General features: G+C 55.1%; 1 protein-coding gene across 1 annotated transcript in view; it reads left to right on the forward strand.

Moving 5' to 3' along the window:
• LOC121839940 (ensconsin-like) overlaps positions 1 to 18,791 on the forward strand; it is a gene marked incomplete at its 5' end in the record, with an annotated part of 27,620 nt that extends 8,829 nt beyond the window's left edge. The window contains 2 exon segments of the mRNA XM_042300526.1: positions 390 to 550; positions 18,662 to 18,791. Coding sequence (XP_042156460.1) covers positions 390 to 550; positions 18,662 to 18,672 — 172 coding nt within the window. The 3' untranslated portion in view covers positions 18,673 to 18,791.
• Positions 18,792 to 19,011: the final 220 nt, after the last annotated feature.

A 19,011-nucleotide genomic window follows, 5' to 3' on the forward strand; every position in this document is an offset into this window, starting at 1 on the left:
CTCCCTCCCTCTCTCTCTCTGTCCCTCTCTCTCCTCCCTCCCTCCTCTCTCTCTCCCCTCCCTCTCTCTCCTCCCTCCCTCTCTCTCTCCCTCCCTCTCTCTCTCTCTCCCTCCCTCTCTCTCCTCCTCTCTCTCTCTCCCCCTCCCTCTCTCCCCTCCCTCTCTCTCTCTCCCTCCCTCCCTCTCTTCCCCCCTCTCTCTTCCCCCTCTCTCTCTCCCCTCCCTCTCTCTCCCTCCCTCTCTCTCTCTCCCTCCTCTCCCTCCCTCCCTCTCTCCTCCCTCCCTCTCTCTCTCTGCTCCCTCCCTCTCTCTCTCTCCCCTCCCTCTCCCCTCCCTCTCTCTGCTCCCTCCCTCTCTCTCTCCCTCCCCCCGTCTCTCTGAGCGAGCAGGCTGTTTGAAGAGGTGATAGTTCTCCCTGCAGACTCCAGACTTCCTCCTCCTGGTGATGAAGAGGAGGAAGAAGAGCAGCTTGTCATTGCGTTCCAGGAGAACGGTATCGTCATGCCTCTGATTGGAGGAGTGGTCGACACCCCGATACAACACACAGCAGGTCATTCGTCATGATCTTCCTCAACCTTCCAGACTTCAGTGTGTTTATATCAGATTTACATTATTATTGAACCAACTTCATTTAATTAGTATTAAACTAATATTTAAAACTGGTATTTTATCTTTATTTAACTAGGCAAGTCAGTTGAGAACTAATTATTATTTTCAATGACGGCCTAGGAACCTTTTTCAGAGGCAGAACAACAGATTTGTACCTTGTCAGGTCGGGATTCAATCTAGCTTCCGGTTACATGTCCAACGCTCTAAACCACTAGGATACCTGTCTCCTCTAACCACTAGGCTACCTGTCTCCTCTAACCACTAGGCTACCTGCCTCCTCTAACCACTAGGCTACCTGTCTCCTCTAACCACTAGGCTACCTGCCTCCTCTAACCACTAGGCTACCTGTCTCCTCTAACCACTAGGCTACCTGCCTCCTCTAACCACTAGGATACCTGTCTCCTCTAACCACTAGGATACCTGTCTCCTCTAACCACTAGGCTACCTGCCTCCTCTAACCACTAGGCTACCTGTCTCCTCTAACCACTAGGCTACCTGTCTCCTCTAACCACTAGGCTACCTGCCTCCTCTAACCACTAGGATACCTGTCTCCTCTAACCACTAGGATACCTGTCTCCTCTAACCACTAGGCTACCTGCCTCCTCTAACCACTAGGCTACCTGCCTCCTCTAACCACTAGGATACCTGCCTCCTCTAACCACTAGGCTACCTGTCTCCTCTAACCACTAGGCTACCTGCCTCCTCTAACCACTAGGCTACCTGCCTCCTCTAACCACTAGGCTACCTGTCTCCTCTAACCACTAGGCTACCTGCCTCCTCTAACCACTAGGCTACCTGCCTCCTCTAACCACTAGGCTACCTGCCTCCTCCTCTAACCACTAGGCTACCTGCCTCCTCTAACCACTAGGCTACCTGCCTCCTCTAACCACTAGGCTACCTGCCTCCTCTAACCACTAGGCTACCTGCCTCCTCTAACCACTAGGCTACCTGCCTCCTCTAACCACTAGGCTACCTGTCTCCTCTAACCACTAGGCTACCTGCCTCCTCTAACCACTAGGCTACCTGTCTCCTCTAACCACTAGGCTACCTGCCTCCTCTAACCACTAGGCTACCTGTCTCCTCTAACCACTAGGATACCTGCCTCCTCTAACCACTAGGCTACCTGCCTCCTCTAACCACTAGGTTAACCACTAGGCTTCCTCCTCTAACCACTAGGCTACCTGTCTCCTCTAACCACTAGGATACCTGCCTCCTCTAACCACTAGGCTACCTGCCTCCTCTAACCACTAGGCTACCTGCCTCCTCTAACCACTAGGCTACCTGCCTCCTCTAACCACTAGGCTACATGTCTCCTCTAACCACTGGCTACCTGTCTCCTCTAACCACTAGGCTACCTGTCTCCTCTAACCACTAGGCTACCTGCCTCTTCTAACCACTAGGCTACCTGCCTCTTCTAACCAGTAGGCTACCTGCCTCCTCTAACCACTAGACTACCTGTCTCCTCTAACCACTAGGCTACCTGCCTCCTCTAACCACTAGGCTACCTGCCTCCTCTAACCACTAGGTTACCTGCCTCCTCTAACCACTAGGCTCTACCTGTCTCCTCTAACCACTAGGATACCTGCCTCCTCTAACCACTAGGCTACCTGCCTCCTCTAACCACTAGGCTACCTGCCTCCTCTAACCACTAGGCTACCTGTCTCCTCTAACCACTAGGCTACCTGCCTCCTCTAACCACTAGGCTACCTGCCTCCTCTAACCACTAGGATACCTGCCTCTTCTAACCACTAGGCTACCTGCTTCCTCTAACCACTAGGCTCTACCTGTCTCCTCTAACCACTAGGCTCTACCTGCCTCCTCTAACCACTAGGCTACCTGCCTCCTCTAACCACTAGGCTACCTGCCTCCTCTAACCACTAGGCTACCTGCCTCCTCTAACCACTAGGCTACCTGCCTCCTCTAACCACTAGGCTACCTGTCTCCTCTAACCACTAGGCTACCTGTCTCCTCTAACCACTAGGCTACCTGCCTCCTCTAACCACTAGGCTACCTGTCTCCTCTAACCACTAGGATACCTGCCTCCTCTAACCACTAGGCTACCTGCCTCCTCTAACCACTAGGCTACCTGCCTCCTCTAACCACTAGGTTACCTGCCTCCTCTAACCACTAGGCTCTACCTGCCTCCTCTAACCACTAGGCTCTACCTGTCTCCTCTAACCACTAGGATACCTGCCTCCTCTAACCACTAGGCTACCTGCCTCTCCTCTAACCACTAGGCTACCTGCCTCCTCTAACCACTAGGCTACCTGCCTCCTCTAACCACTAGGCTACCTGCCTCCTCTAACCACTAGGCTACCTGCCTCCTCCACTAACCCACTAGGCTACCTGCCTCCTCTAACCACTAGGCTACCTGCCTCCTCTAACCACTAGGCTACCTGCCTCCTCTAACCACTAGGCTACCTGCCTCCTCTAACCACTAGGCTACCTGCCTCCTCTAACCACTAGGCTACCTGCCTCCTAACCACTAGGCTACCTGCCTCCTCTAACCACTAGGCTACCTGTCTCCTCTAACCACTAGGCTACCTGCCTCCCACTCTAACCACTAGGCTACCTGCCTCCTCTAACCACTAGGCTACCTGCCTCCTCTAACCACTAGGCTACCTGCCTCCTCTAACCACTAGGCTACCTGCCTCCTCTAACCACTAGGCTACCTGCCTCCTCTAACCACTAGGCTACCTGCCTCCTCTAACCACTAGGCTACCTGCCTCCTCTAACCACTAGGCTACCTGTCTCCTCTAACCACTAGGCTACCTGCCTCCTCTAACCACTAGGCTACCTGCCTCCTCTAACCACTAGGCTACCTGCCTCCTCTAACCACTAGGCTACCTGCCTCCTCTAACCACTAGGCTACCTGCTGCCCGTTATGGAGGTACCAGCCTCCTCTAACCACTAGGCTACCTGTCTCCTCTAACCACTAGGCTACCTGCCTCCTCTAACCACTAGGCTACCTGCCTCCTCTAACCACTAGGCTACCTGCCTCCTCTAACCACTAGGCTACCTGCCTCCTCTAACCACTAGGCTACCTGCCTCCTCTAACCACTAGGCTACCTGCCTCCTCTCTAACCACTAGGCTACCTGCCTCCTCTAACCACTAGGCTACCTGCCTCCTCTAACCACTAGGCTACCTGCCTCCTCTAACCACTAGGCTACCTGCCTCCTCTAACCACTAGGCTACCTGCCTCCTCTAACCACTAGGCTACCTGCCTCCTCTAACCACTAGGCTACCTGCCTCCTCTAACCACTAGGCTACCTGCCTCCTCTAACCACTAGGCTACCTGCCTCCTCTAACCACTAGGCTACCTGCCTCCTCTAACCACTAGGCTACCTGCCTCCTCTAACCACTAGGCTACCTGCCTCCTCTAACCACTAGGCTACCTGCCTCCTCTAACCACTAGGCTACCTGCCTCCTCTAACCACTAGGCTACCTGCCTCCTCTAACCACTAGGCTACCTGCCTCCTCTAACCACAAGGCTACCTCCCTCCTCTAACCACAAGGCTACCTGCCTCCTCTAACCACTAGGCTACCTCCCTCCTCTAACCACTAGGCTACCTGCCTCCTCTAACCACTAGGCTACCTGCCTCCTCTAACCACTAGGCTACCTGCCTCCTCTAACCACTAGGCTACCTGCCTCCTCTAACCACTAGGCTACCTGCCTCCTCTAACCACTAGGCTACCTGCCTCCTTCCTCTAACCACTAGGCTACCTGCCTCCTCTAACCACTAGGCTACCTGCCTCCTCTAACCACTAGGCTACCTGCCTCCTCTAACCACTAGGCTACCTGCCTCCTCTAACCACTAGGCTACCTGCCTCCTCTAACCACTAGGCTACCTGCCTCCTCTAACCACTAGGCTACCTGCCTCCTCTAACCACTAGGCTACCTGCCTCCTCTAACCACTAGGCTACCTGTCTCCTCTAACCACTAGGCTACCTGCCTCCTCTAACCACTAGGCTACCTGCCTCCTCTAACCACTAGGCTACCTGCCTCCTCTAACCACTAGGCTACCTGCCTCCTCTAACCACTAGGCTACCTGCCTCCTCTAACCACTAGGCTACCTGCCTCCTCTAACCACTAGGCTACCTGCCTCTACCTCTAACCACTAGGCTACCTGCCTCCTCTAACCACTAGGCTACCTGCCTCCTCTAACCACTAGGCTACCTGCCTCCTCTAACCACTAGGCTACCTGCCTCCTCTAACCACTAGGCTACCTGCCTCCTCTAACCACTAGGCTACCTGCCTCCTCTAACCACTAGGCTACCTGCCTCCTCTAACCACTAGGCTACCTGCCTCCTCTAACCACTAGGCTACCTGCCTCCTCTAACCACTAGGCTACCTGCCTCCTCTAACCACTAGGCTACCTGCCTCCTCTAACCACTAGGCTACCTGCCTCCTCTAACCACTAGGCTACCTGCCTCCTCTAACCACTAGGCTACCTGCCTCCTCTAACCACTAGGCTACCTGCCTCCTCTAACCACTAGGCTACCTGCCTCCTCTAACCACTAGGCTACCTGCCTCCTCTAACCACTAGGCTACCTGCCTCCTCTAACCACTAGGCTACCTGCCTCCTCTAACCACTAGGCTACCTGCCTCCTCTAACCACTAGGCTACCTGCCTCCTCTAACCACTAGGCTACCTGCCTCCTCTAACCACTAGGCTACCTGCCTCCTCTAACCACTAGGCTACCTGCCTCCTCTAACCACTAGGCTACCTGCCTCCTCTAACCACTAGGCTACCTGCCTCCTCTAACCACTAGGCTACCTGCCTCCTAACCACTAGGCTACCTGCCTCCTCTAACCACTAGGCTACCTGCCTAACCACTAGGCTACCTGCCTCCTCTAACCACTAGGCTACCTGCCTCCACTCTAACCACTAGGCTACCTGCCTCCTCTAACCACTAGGCTACCTGCCTCCTCTAACCACTAGGCTACCTGCCTCCTCTAACCACTAGGCTACCTGCCTCCTCTAACCACTAGGCTACCTGTCTCCTCTAACCACTAGGCTACCTGCCTCCTCTAACCACTAGGCTACCTGCCTCCTCTAACCACTAGGCTACCTGCCTCCTCTAACCACTAGGCTACCTGCCTCCTCTAACCACTAGGCTACCTGCCTCCTCTAACCACTAGGCTACCTGCCTCCTCTAACCACTAGGCTACCTGCCTCCTCTAACCACTAGGCTACCTGCCTCCTCTAACCACTAGGCTACCTGCCTCCTCTAACCACTAGGCTACCTGCCTCCTCTAACCACTAGGCTACCTGCCTCCTCTAACCACTAGGCTACCTGCCTCCTCTAACCACTAGGCTACCTGCCTCCTCTAACCACTAGGCTACCTGCCTCCTCTAACCACTAGGCTACCTGCCTCCTCTAACCACTAGGCTACCTGCCTCCTCTAACCACTAGGCTACCTGCCTCCTCTAACCACTAGGCTACCTGCCTCCTCTAACCACTAGGCTACCTGCCTCCTCTAACCACTAGGCTACCTGCCTCCTCTAACCACTAGGCTACCTGCCTCCTCTAACCACTAGGCTACCTGCCTCCTCTAACCACTAGGCTACCTGCCTCCTCTAACCACTAGGCTACCTGCCTCCTCTAACCACTAGGCTACCTGCCTCCTCTAACCACTAGGCTACCTGCCTCCTCTAACCACTAGGGCTACCTGCCTCCTCTCTAACCACTAGGCTACCTGCCTCCTCTAACCACTAGGCTACCTGCCTCCTCTAACCACTAGGCTACCTGCCTCCTCTAACCACTAGGCTACCTGCCTCCTCTAACCACTAGGCTACCTGCCTCCTCTAACCACTAGGCTACCTGCCTCCTCTAACCACTAGGCTACCTGCCTCCTCTAACCACTAGGCTACCTGCCTCCTCTAACCACTAGGCTACCTGCCTCCTCTAACCACTAGGCTACCTGCCTCCTCTAACCACTAGGCTACCTGCCTCCTCTAACCACTAGGCTACCTGCCTCCTCTAACCACTAGGCTACCTGCCTCCTCTAACCACTAGGCTACCTGCCTCCTCTAACCACTAGGCTACCTGCCTCCTCTAACCACTAGGCTACCTGCCTCCTCTAACCACTAGGCTACCTGCCTCCTCTAACCACTAGGCTACCTGCCTCCTCTAACCACTAGGCTACCTGCCTCCTCCTCTAACCACTAGGCTACCTGCCTCCTCTAACCACTAGGCTACCTGCCTCCTCTAACCACTAGGCTACCTGCCTCCTCTAACCACTAGGCTACCTGCCTCCTCTAACCACTAGGCTACCTGCCTCCTCTAACCACTAGGCTACCTGCCTCTCTAACCACTAGGCTACCTGCCTCCTCTAACCACTAGGCTACCTGCCTCCTCTAACCACTAGGCTACCTGCCTCCTCTAACCACTAGGCTACCTGCCTCCTCTAACCACTAGGCTACCTGCCTCCTCTAACCACTAGGCTACCTGCCTCCTCTAACCACTAGGCTACCTGCCTCCTCTAACCACTAGGCTACCTGCCTCCTCTAACCACTAGGCTACCTGCCTCCTCTAACCACTAGGCTACCTGCCTCTAACCACTAGGCTACCTGCCTCCTCTAACCACTGGCTACCTGCCTCCTCTAACCACTAGGCTACCTGCCTCCTCTAACCACTAGGCTACCTGCCTCCTCTAACCACTAGGCTACCTGCCTCCTCTAACCACTAGGCTACCTGCCTCCTCTAACCACTAGGCTACCTGCCTCCTCTAACCACTAGGCTACCTGCCTCCTCTAACCACTAGGCTACCTGCCTCCTCTAACCACTAGGCTACCTGCCTCCCTCTAACCACTAGGCTACCTGCCTCCTCTAACCACTAGGCTACCTGCCTCCTCTAACCACTAGGCTACCTGCCTCCTCTAACCACTAGGCTACCTGCCTCCTCTAACCACTAGGCTACCTGCCTCCTCTAACCACTAGGCTACCTGCCTCCTCTAACCACTAGGCTACCTGCCTCCTCTAACCACTAGGCTACCTGCCTCCTCTAACCACTAGGCTACCTGCCTCCTCTAACCACTAGGCTACCTGCCTCCTCTAACCACTAGGCTACCTGCCTCCTCTAACCACCACTAGGCTACCTGCCTCCTCTAACCACTAGGCTACCTGCCTCCTCTAACCACTAGGCTACCTGCCTCCTCTAACCACTAGGCTACCTGCCTCCTCTAACCACTAGGCTACCTGCCTCCTCTAACCACTAGGCTACCTGCCTCCTCTAACCACTAGGCTACCTGCCTCCTCTAACCACTAGGCTACCTGCCTCCTCTAACCACTAGGCTACCTGCCTCCTCTAACCACTAGGCTACCTGCCTCCTCTAACCACTAGGCTACCTGCCTCCTCTAACCACTAGGCTACCTGCCTCCTCTAACCACTAGGCTACCTGCCTCCTCTAACCACTAGGCTACCTGCCTCCTCTAACCACTAGGCTACCTGCCTCCTCTAACCACTAGGCTACCTGCCTCCTCTAACCACTAGGCTACCTGCCTCCTCTAACCACTAGGCTACCTGCCTCCTCTAACCACTAGGCTACCTGCCTCCTCTAACCACTAGGCTACCTGCCTCCTCTAACCACTAGGCTACCTGCCTCCTCTAACCACTAGGCTACCTGCCTCCTCTAACCACTAGGCTACCTGCCTCCTCTAACCACTAGGCTACCTGCCTCCTCTAACCACTAGGCTACCTGCCTCCTCTAACCACTAGGCTACCTGCCTCCTCTAACCACTAGGCTACCTGCCTCCTCTAACCACTAGGCTACCTGCCTCCTCTAACCACTAGGCTACCTGCCTCCTCTAACCACTAGGCTACCTGCCTCCTCTAACCACTAGGCTACCTGCCTCCTCTAACCACTAGGCTACCTGCCTCCTCTAACCACTAGGCTACCTGCCTCCTCTAACCACTAGGCTACCTGCCTCCTCTAACCACTAGGCTACCTGCCTCCTCTAACCACTAGGCTACCTGCCTCCTCTAACCACTAGGCTACCTGCCTCCTCTAACCACTAGGCTACCTGCCTCCTCTAACCACTAGGCTACCTGCCTCCTCTAACCACTAGGCTACCTGCCTCCTCTAACCACCACTAGGCTACCTGCCTCCTCTAACCACTAGGCTACCTGCCTCCTCTAACCACTAGGCTACCTGCCTCCTCTAACCACTAGGCTACCTGCCTCCTCTAACCACTAGGCTACCTGCCTCCTCTAACCACTAGGCTACCTGCCTCCTCTAACCACTAGGCTACCTGCCTCCTCTAACCACTAGGCTACCTGCCTCCTCTAACCACTAGGCTACCTGCCTCCTCTAACCACTAGGCTACCTGCCTCCTCTAACCACTAGGCTACCTGCCTCCTCTAACCACTAGGCTACCTGCCTCCTCTAACCACTAGGCTACCTGCCTCCTCTAACCACTAGGCTACCTGCCTCCTCTAACCACTAGGCTACCTGCCTCCTCTAACCACTAGGCTACCTGCCTCCTCTAACCACTAGGCTACCTGCCTCCTCTAACCACTAGGCTACCTGCCTCCTCTAACCACTAGGCTACCTGCCTCCTCTAACCACTAGGCTACCTGCCTCCTCTAACCACTAGGCTACCTGCCTCCTCTAACCACTAGGCTACCTGCCTCTCCTCTAACCACTAGGCTACCTGCCTCCTCTAACCACTAGGCTACCTGCCTCCTCTAACCACTAGGCTACCTGCCTCCTCTAACCACTAGGCTACCTGCCTCCTCTAACCACTAGGCTACCTGCCTCCTCTAACCACTAGGCTACCTGCCTCCTCTAACCACTAGGCTACCTGCCTCCTCTAACCACTAGGCTACCTGCCTCCTCTAACCACTAGGCTACCTGCCTCCTCTAACCACTAGGCTACCTGCCTCCTCTAACCACTAGGCTACCTGCCTCCTCTAACCACTAGGCTACCTGCCTCCTCTAACCACTAGGCTACCTGCCTCCTCTAACCACTAGGCTACCTGCCTCCTCTAACCACTAGGCTACCTGCCTCCTCTAACCACTAGGCTACCTGCCTCCTCTAACCACTAGGCTACCTGCCTCCTCTAACCACTAGGCTACCTGCCTCCTCTAACCACTAGGCTACCTGCCTCCTCTAACCACTAGGCTACCTGCCTCCTCTAACCACTAGGCTACCTGCCTCCTCTAACCACTAGGCTACCTGCCTCCTCTAACCACTAGGCTACCTGCCTCCTCTAACCACTAGGCTACCTGCCTCCTCTAACCACTAGGCTACCTGCCTCCTCTAACCACTAGGCTACCTGCCTCCTCTAACCACTAGGCTACCTGTCTCCTCTAACCACTAGGCTACCTGCCTCCTCTAACCACTAGGCTACCTGCCTCCTCTAACCACTAGGCTACCTGCCTCCTCTAACCACTAGGCTACCTGCCTCCTCTAACCACTAGGCTACCTGCCTCCTCTAACCACTAGGCTACCTGCCTCCTCTAACCACTAGGCTACCTGCCTCCTCTAACCACTAGGCTACCTGCCTCCTCTAACCACTAGGCTACCTGCCTCCTCTAACCACTAGGCTACCTGCCTCCTCTAACCACTAGGCTACCTGTCTCCTCTAACCACTAGGCTACCTGCCTCCTCTAACCACTAGGCTACCTGCCTCCTCTAACCACTAGGCTACCTGCCTCCTCTAACCACTAGGCTACCTGCTCCTCTAACCACTAGGCTACCTGCCTCCTCTAACCACTAGGCTACCTGCCTCTCCTCTAACCACTAGGCTACCTGCCTCCTCTAACCACTAGGCTACCTCCTCCTCTAACCACTAGGCTACCTGCCTCCTCTAACCACTAGGCTACCTGCCTCCTCTAACCACTAGGCTACCTGCCTCCTCTAACCACTAGGCTACCTGCCTCCTCTAACCACTAGGCTACCTGCCTCCTCTAACCACTAGGCTACCTGCCTCCTCTAACCACTAGGCTACCTGCCTCCTCTAACCACTAGGCTACCTGCCTCCTCTAACCACTAGGCTACCTGCCTCCTCTAACCACTAGGCTACCTGCCTCCTCTAACCACTAGGCTACCTCCCTCCTCTACCCACTAGGCTACCTCCCTCCTCTACCCACTAGGCTACCTGCCTCCTCTAACCACTAGGCTACCTGCCTCCTCTAACCACTAGGCTACCTCCCTCCTCTACCCACTAGGCTACCTGCCTCCTCTACCCACTAGGCTACCTGCCTCCTCTAACCACTAGGCTACCTGCCTCCTCTAACCACTAGGCTACCTGCCTCCTCTAACCACTAGGCTACCTGCCTCCTCTAACCACTAGGCTACCTGCCTCCTCTAACCACTAGGCTACCTGCCTCCTCTAACCACTAGGCTACCTGCCTCCTCTAACCACTAGGCTACCTGCCTCCTCTAACCACTAGGCTACCTGCCTCCTCTAACCACTAGGCTACCTGCCTCCTCTAACCACTAGGCTACCTGTCTCCTCTAACCACTAGGCTACCTGCCTCCTCTAACCACTAGGCTACCTGCCTCCTCTAACCACTAGGCTACCTGCCTCCTCTAACCACTAGGCTACCTGCCTCCTCTAACCACTAGGCTACCTGCCTCCTCTAACCACTAGGCTACCTGCCTCCTCTAACCACTAGGCTACCTGCCTCCTCTAACCACTAGGCTACCTGCCTCCTCTAACCACTAGGCTACCTGCCTCCTCTAACCACTAGGCTACCTGCCTCCTCTAACCACTAGGCTACCTGCCTCCTCTAACCACTAGGCTACCTGCCTCCTCTAACCACTAGGCTACCTGCCTCCTCTAACCACTAGGCTACCTGCCTCCTCTAACCACTAGGCTACCTGCCTCCTCTAACCACTAGGCTACCTGCCTCCTCTAACCACTAGGCTACCTGCCTCTCTAACCACTAGGCTACCTGCCTCCTCTAACCACTAGGCTACCTGCCTCCTCTAACCACTAGGCTACCTGCCTCCTCTAACCACTAGGCTACCTGCCTCCTCTAACCACTAGGCTACCTGCCTCCTCTAACCACTAGGCTACCTGCCTCCTCTAACCACTAGGCTACCTGCCTCCTCTAACCACTAGGCTACCTGCCTCCTCTAACCACTAGGCTACCTGCCTCCTCTAACCACTAGGCTACCTGTCTCCTCTAACCACTAGGCTACCTGCCTCCTCTAACCACTAGGCTACCTGCCTCCTCTAACCACTAGGCTACCTGCCTCCTCTAACCACTAGGCTACCTGCCTCCTCTAACCACTAGGCTACCTGCCTCCTCTAACCACTAGGCTACCTGCCTCCTCTAACCACTAGGCTACCTGCCTCCTCTAACCACTAGGCTACCTGCCTCCTCTAACCACTAGGCTACCTGCCTCCTCTAACCACTAGGCTACCTGCCTCCTCTAACCACTAGGATACCTGCCTCCTCTAACCACTAGGCTACCTGCCTCCTCTAACCACTAGGCTACCTGCCTCCTCTAACCACTAGGCTACCTGCCTCCCTCCTCTAACCACTAGGCTACCTGCCTCCTCTAACCACTAGGCTACCTGCCTCCTCTAACCACTAGGCTACCTGCCTCCTCTAACCACTAGGCTACCTGCCTCCTCTAACCACTAGGCTACCTGCCTCCTCTAACCACTAGGCTACCTGCCTCCTCTAACCACTAGGCTACCTGCCTCCTCTAACCACTAGGCTACCTGCCTCCTCTAACCACTAGGCTACCTGCCTCCTCTAACCACTAGGCTACCTGCCTCCTCTAACCACTAGGCTACCTGCCTCCTCTAACCACTAGGCTACCTGCCTCCTCTAACCACTAGGCTACCTGCCTCCTCCTCTAACCACTAGGCTACCTGCCTCCTCTAACCACTAGGCTACCTGCCTCCTCTAACCACTAGGCTACCTGCCTCCTCTAACCACTAGGCTACCTGCCTCCTCTAACCACTAGGCTACCTGCCTCCTCTAACCACTAGGCTACCTGCCTCCTCTAACCACTAGGCTACCTGTCTCCTCTAACCACTAGGCTACCTGCCTCCTCTAACCACTAGGCTACCTGTCTCCTCTAACCACTAGGCTACCTGTCTGCCTCCTCTAACCACTAGGCTACCTCTCCTCTAACCACTAGGCTACCTGCCTCCTCTAACCACTAGGCTACCTGTCTCCTCCAACCACTAGGCTACCTGCCTCTCCTCTAACCACTAGGCTACCTGCCTCCTCTAACCACTAGGCTACCTGCCTCCTCTAACCACTAGGCTACCTGCCTCCTCTAACCACTAGGCTACCTGCCTCCCTCTAACCACTAGGCTACCTGCCTCCTCTAACCACTAGGCTACCTGCCTCCTCTAACCACTAGGCTACCTGCCTCCTCTAACCACTAGGCTACCTGCCTCCTCTAACCACTAGGCTACCTGCCTCCTCTAACCACTAGCCTACCTGTCTCCTCTAACCACTAGGCTACCTGTCTCCTCTAACCACTAGGCTACCTGCCTCCTCTAACCACTAGGCTACCTGCCTCCTCTAACCACTAGGCTACCTGCCTCCTCTAACCACTAGGCCACCTGCCTCCTCTAACCACTAGGCTACCTGCCTCCTCTAACCACTAGGCTACCTGCCTCCTCTAACCACTAGGCTACCTGCCTCCTCTAACCACTAGGCTGCCTGCCTCCTCTAACCACTAGGCTACCTGCCTCCTCTAACCACTAGGCTACCTGCCTCCTCTAACCACTAGGCTACCTGCCTCCTCTAACCACTAGGCTACCTGCCTCCTCTAACCACTAGGATACCTACCTCCTCTAACCACTAGGCTACCTGCCTCCTCTAACCACTAGGCTCTACCTGCCTCCTCTAACCACTAGGCTACCTGCCTCCTCTAACCACTAGGTTACCTGCTTCCTCTAACCACTAGGCTCTACCTGTCCTCCTCTAACCACTAGGCTCTACCTGTCTCCTCTAACCACTAGGCTACCTGTCTCCTCTAACCACTAGGCTACCTGCCTCCTCTAACCACTAGGCTACCTGCCTCCTCTAACCACTAGGCTACCTGCCTCCTCTAACCACTAGACTACCTGCCTCCTCTAACCACTAGGGTACCTGCCTCCTCTAACCACTAGGCTACCTGCCTCCTCTAACCACTAGACTACCTGCCTCCTCTAACCACTAGGCTACCTGCCTCCTCTAACCACTAGGCTACCTGCCTCCTCTAACCACTAGGCTACCTGTCTCCTCTAACCACTAGGCTACCTGCCTCCTCTAACCACTAGGCTACCTGCCTCCTCTAACCACTAGGCTACCTGCCTCCTCTAACCACTAGGCTACCTGCCTCCTCTAACCACTAGGCTACCTGCCTCCTCTAACCACTAGACTACCTGCCTCCTCTAACCACTAGGCTACCTGCCTCCTCTAACCACTAGGCTACCTGCCTCCTCTAACCACTAGGCTACCTGCCTCCTCTAACCACTAGGCTACCTGCCTCCTCTAACCACTAGGCTACCTGCCTCCTCTAACCACTAGGCTACCTGTCTCCTCTAACCACTAGGCTACCTGCCTCCTCTAACCACTAGGCTACCTGCCTCCTCTAACCACTAGACTACCTGTCTCCTCTAACCACTAGGCTACCTGTCTCCTCTAACCACTAGACTACCTGCCTCCTCTAACCACCAGGCTACCTGCCTCCTCTAACCACTAGGCTACCTGTCTCCTCTAACCACTAGGCTACCTGCCTCCTCTAACCACTAGGCTACCTGCCTCCTCTAACCACTAGGCTACCTGCCTCCTCTAACCACTAGGCTACCTGCCTCCTCTAACCACAAGGCTACCTGCCTCCTCTAACCACTAGGCTACCTGCCTCCTCTAACCACTAGGATACCTGCCTCCTCTAACCACTAGGATACCTGCCTCCTCTAACCACTAGGCTACCTGCCTCCTCTAACCACTAGGCTACCTGCCTCCTCTAACCACTAGGCTACCTGCCTCCTCTAACCACTAGGCTACCTGCCTCCTCTAACCACTAGGCTACCTGCCTCCTCTAACCACTAGGCTACCTGCCTCCTCTAACCACTAGGCTACCTGCCTCCTCTAACCACTAGGCTACCTGCCTCCTCTAACCACTAGGCTACCTGCCTCCTCTAACCACTAGGCTACCTGCCTCCTCTAACCACTAGGCTACCTGCCTCCTCTAACCACTAGGCTACCTGCCTCCTCTAACCACTAGGCTACCTGTCTCCTCTAACCACTAGGCTACCTGCCTCCTCTAACCACTAGGATACCTGCCTCCTCTAACCACTAGGCTACCTGCCTCCTCTAACCACTAGGCTACCTGCCTCCTCTAACCACTAGGCTACCTGCCTCCTCTAACCACTAGGCTACCTGCCTCCTCTAACCACTAGGCTACCTGCCTCCTCTAACCACTAGGCTACCTGCCTCCTCTAACCACTAGGCTACCTGCCTCCTCTAACCACTAGGCTACCTGTCTCCTCTAACCACTAGGCTACCTGTCTCCTCTAACCACTAGGCTACCTGTCTCCTCTAACCACTAGGCTACCCGCCTCCTCTAACCACTAGGCTACCTGCCTCCTCTAACCACTAGGCTACCCTGCCTCCTCTAACCACTAGGCTACCCGCCTCCTCTAACCACTAGGCTACCCGCCTCCTCTAACCACTAGGCTACCCGCCTCCTCTAACCACTAGGCTACCCGCCTCCTCTAACCACTAGGCTACCTGCCTCCTCTAACCACTAGGCTACCTGCCTCCTCTAACCACTAGCCTACCTGTCTCCTCTAACCACTAGGCTACCTGTCTCCTCTAACCACTAGGCTACCTGCCTCCTCTAACCACTAGGCTACCTGCCTCCTCTAACCACTAGGCTACCTGCCTCCTCTAACCACTAGGCTACCTGCCTCCTCTAACCACTAGGCTACCTGTCTCCTCTAACCACTAGGCTACCTGCCACCTCTAACCACTAGACTGCCTGCCTCCTCTAACCACTAGGCTACCTGCCTCTAAACACTAGGCTACCTGCCTCCTCTAACCACTAGGCTACCTGCCTCCTCTAACCACTAGGCTACCTGCCTCCTCTAACCACTAGGCTACCTGCCTCCTCTAACCACTAGGCTCTACCTGCCTCCTCTAACCACTAGGATACCTGCCTCCTCTAACCACTAGGCTACCTGCCTCTAACCACTAGGCTACCTGTCACCTCTAACCACTAGGCTCTACCTGTCTCCTCTAACCACTAGGCTACCTGCTTCCTCTAACCACTAGGCTACCTGCCTCCTCTAACCACTAGATTACCTTGCCTCCTCTAACCACTAGGCTACCTGTCTCCTCTAACCACTAGGCTACCTGCCTCCTCTAACCACTAGGCTACCTGCCTCCTCTAACCACTAGGCTACCTGCCTCCTCTAACCACTAGGCTACCTGCCTCCACTCTAACCACTAGGCTACCTGCCTCCTCTAACCACTAGACTACCTGCCTCCTCTAACCACTAGGGTACCTGCCTCCTCTAACCACTAGACTACCTGCCTCCTCTAACCACTAGGCTACCCGCCTCCTCTAACCACTAGGCTACCCGCCTCCTCTAACCACTAGGCTACCCGCCTCCTCTAACCACTAGGCTACCTGCCTCTAACCACTAGGCTACCTGTCTCCTCTAACCACTAGGCTACCTGTCTCCTCTAACCACTAGGCTCTACCTGCCTCCTCTAACCACTAGGCTCTACCTGCCTCCTCTAACCACTAGGCTCTACCTGCCTCCTCTAACCACTAGGCGCTACCTGTCTCCTCTATCCACTAGGATACCTGCCTCCTCTAACCACTAGGATACCTGCCTCCTCTAACCACTAGGCTCTACCTGTCTCCTCTAACCACTAGGCTCTACCTGTCTCCTCTAACCACTAGGCTACCTGCCTCCTCTAACCACTAGGCTACCTGCCTCCTCTAACCACTAGGCTACCTGCCTCCTCTAACCACTAGGCTACCTGTCTCCTCTAACCACTAGGCTACCTGCCTCCTCTAACCACTAGGCTACCTGCCTCCTCTAACCACTAGACTACCTGCCTCCTCTAACCACTAGGGTACCTGCGTCCTCTAACCACTAGACTACCTGCCTCCTCTAACCACTAGACTACCTGCCTCCTCTAACCACTAGGCTACCTGCCTCCTCTAACCACTAGGCTACCTGCCTCCTCTAACCACTAGGCTACCTGCCTCCTCTAACCACTAGGCTATACCTGCCTCCTCTAACCACTAGGCTCTACCTGCCTCCTCTAACCACTAGGCGCTACCTGTCTCCTCTAACCACTAGGATACCTGCCTCCTCTAACCACTAGGCTCTACCTGCCTCCTCTAACCACTAGGATACCTGCCTCCTCTAACCACTAGGCTCTACCTGTCTCCTCTAACCACTAGGCTCTACCCGTCTCCTCTAACCACTAGGCTCTACCTGTCTCCTCTAACCACTAGGCTACCTGCCTCCTCTAACCACTAGGCTACCTGCCTCCTCTAACCACTAGGCTACCTGCCTCCTCTAACCACTAGGCTACCTGCCTCCTCTAACCACTAGGCTACCTGTCTCCTCTAACCACTAGGCTACCTGCCTCCTCTAACCACTAACATACCTGCCTCCTCTAACCACTAGGCTACCTGCCTCCTCTAACCACTAGGCTACCTGTCTCCTCTAACCACTAGGCTACCTGCCTCCTCTAACCACTAGGCTACCTGCCTCCTCTAACCACTAGACTACCTGCGTCCTCTAACCACTAGACTACCTGCCTCCTCTAACCACTAGACTACCTGCCTCCTCTAACCACTAGGCTACCTGCCTCCTCTAACCACTAGGCTACCTGCCTCCTCTAACCACTAGGCTACCTGCCTCCTCTAACCACTAGGCTACCTGCCTCCTCTAACCACTAGGCTCTACCTGCCTCCTCTAACCACTAGGCGCTACCTGCCTCCTCTAACCACTAGGCTACCTGCCTCCTCTAACCACTAGGCTACCTGCCTCCTCTAACCACTAGGCTACCTGCCTCTAACCACTAGGCTACCTGTCTCCTCTAACCACTAGGCTCTACCTGCCTCCTCTAACCACTAGGCTCTACCTGCCTCCTCTAACCACTAGGCGCTACCTGTCTCCTCTAACCACTAGGCTACCTGCCTCCTCTAACCACTAGGCTCTACCTGCCTCCTCTAACCACTAGGATACCTGCCTCCTCTAATCACTAGGCTACCTGTCTCCTCTAACCACTAGGCTCTACCTGTCTCCTCTAACCACTAGGCTCTACCTGTCTCCTCTAACCACTAGGCTACCTGCCTCCTCTAACCACTAGGCTACCTGCCTCCTCTAACCACTAGGCTACCTGCCTCCTCTAACCACTAGGCTACCTGTCTCCTCTAACCACTAGGCTACCTGCCTCCTCTAACCACTAAGATACCTGCCTCCTCTAACCACTAGGCTACCTGTCTCCTCTAACCACTAGGCTACCTGTCTCCTCTAACCACTAGGCTACCAACCACTAGGCTACCTGCCTCCTCTAACCACTAGGCCTCCTCTAACCACTAGGATACCTGCCTCTAACCACTAGGATACCTGCCTCCTCTAACCACTAGGATACCTGCCTCCTCTAACCACTAGGCTACCTGTCTCCTCTAACCACTAGGCTACCTGTCTCCTCTAACCACTAGGCTACCTGTCTCCTCTAACCACTAGGCTACCTGTCTCCTCTAACCACTAGGCTACCTGTCTCCTCTAACCACTAGGCTATACCTGTCTACCTGTCTCCTCTAACCACTAGGATACCTGTCTCCTCTAACCACTAGGCTACCTGTCTCCTCTAACCACTAGGCTACCTGTCTCCTCTAACCACTAGGATACCTGTCTCCTCTAACCACTAGGATACCTGTCTCCTCTAACCACTAGGCTACCTGTCTCCTCTAACCACTAGGCTACCTGTCTCCTCTAACCACTAGGCTACCTGTCTCCTCTAACCACTAGGCTACCTGCTGCCCGTTATGGAGGTATCAGCCTCCATAATGTTCCATACTGACTGTCTTTTTATTCTTTGTCCTCCAGATGTTGTCTGATGACTGGAAAAGACATGGTGGAGGGGGAGATGGTGGAGGACACATGGTGGAGGACACGTGGTGGAGGACACATGGTGGAGGACACATGGTGGAGGACACGTGGTGGAGGACACATGGTGGAGGACACATGGTGGAGGACACATGGTGGAGGACACATGGTGGAGGACACATGGTGGAGGACACATGGTGGAGGGGGAGATGGTGGAGGACACATGGTGGAGGACACATGGTGGAGGGGGAGATGGTGGAGAGGGGGAGATGGTGGAGGGGATATGGGGGAGGGGGGATGGTGGAGAGGGGGAGATGGTGGAGGGGATATGGGGGGGGGGGATGGTGGAT

This window comes from Oncorhynchus tshawytscha, linkage group LG18, assembly GCF_018296145.1.
Source record: "Oncorhynchus tshawytscha isolate Ot180627B linkage group LG18, Otsh_v2.0, whole genome shotgun sequence".
NCBI lineage: Eukaryota > Metazoa > Chordata > Actinopteri > Salmoniformes > Salmonidae > Oncorhynchus > Oncorhynchus tshawytscha.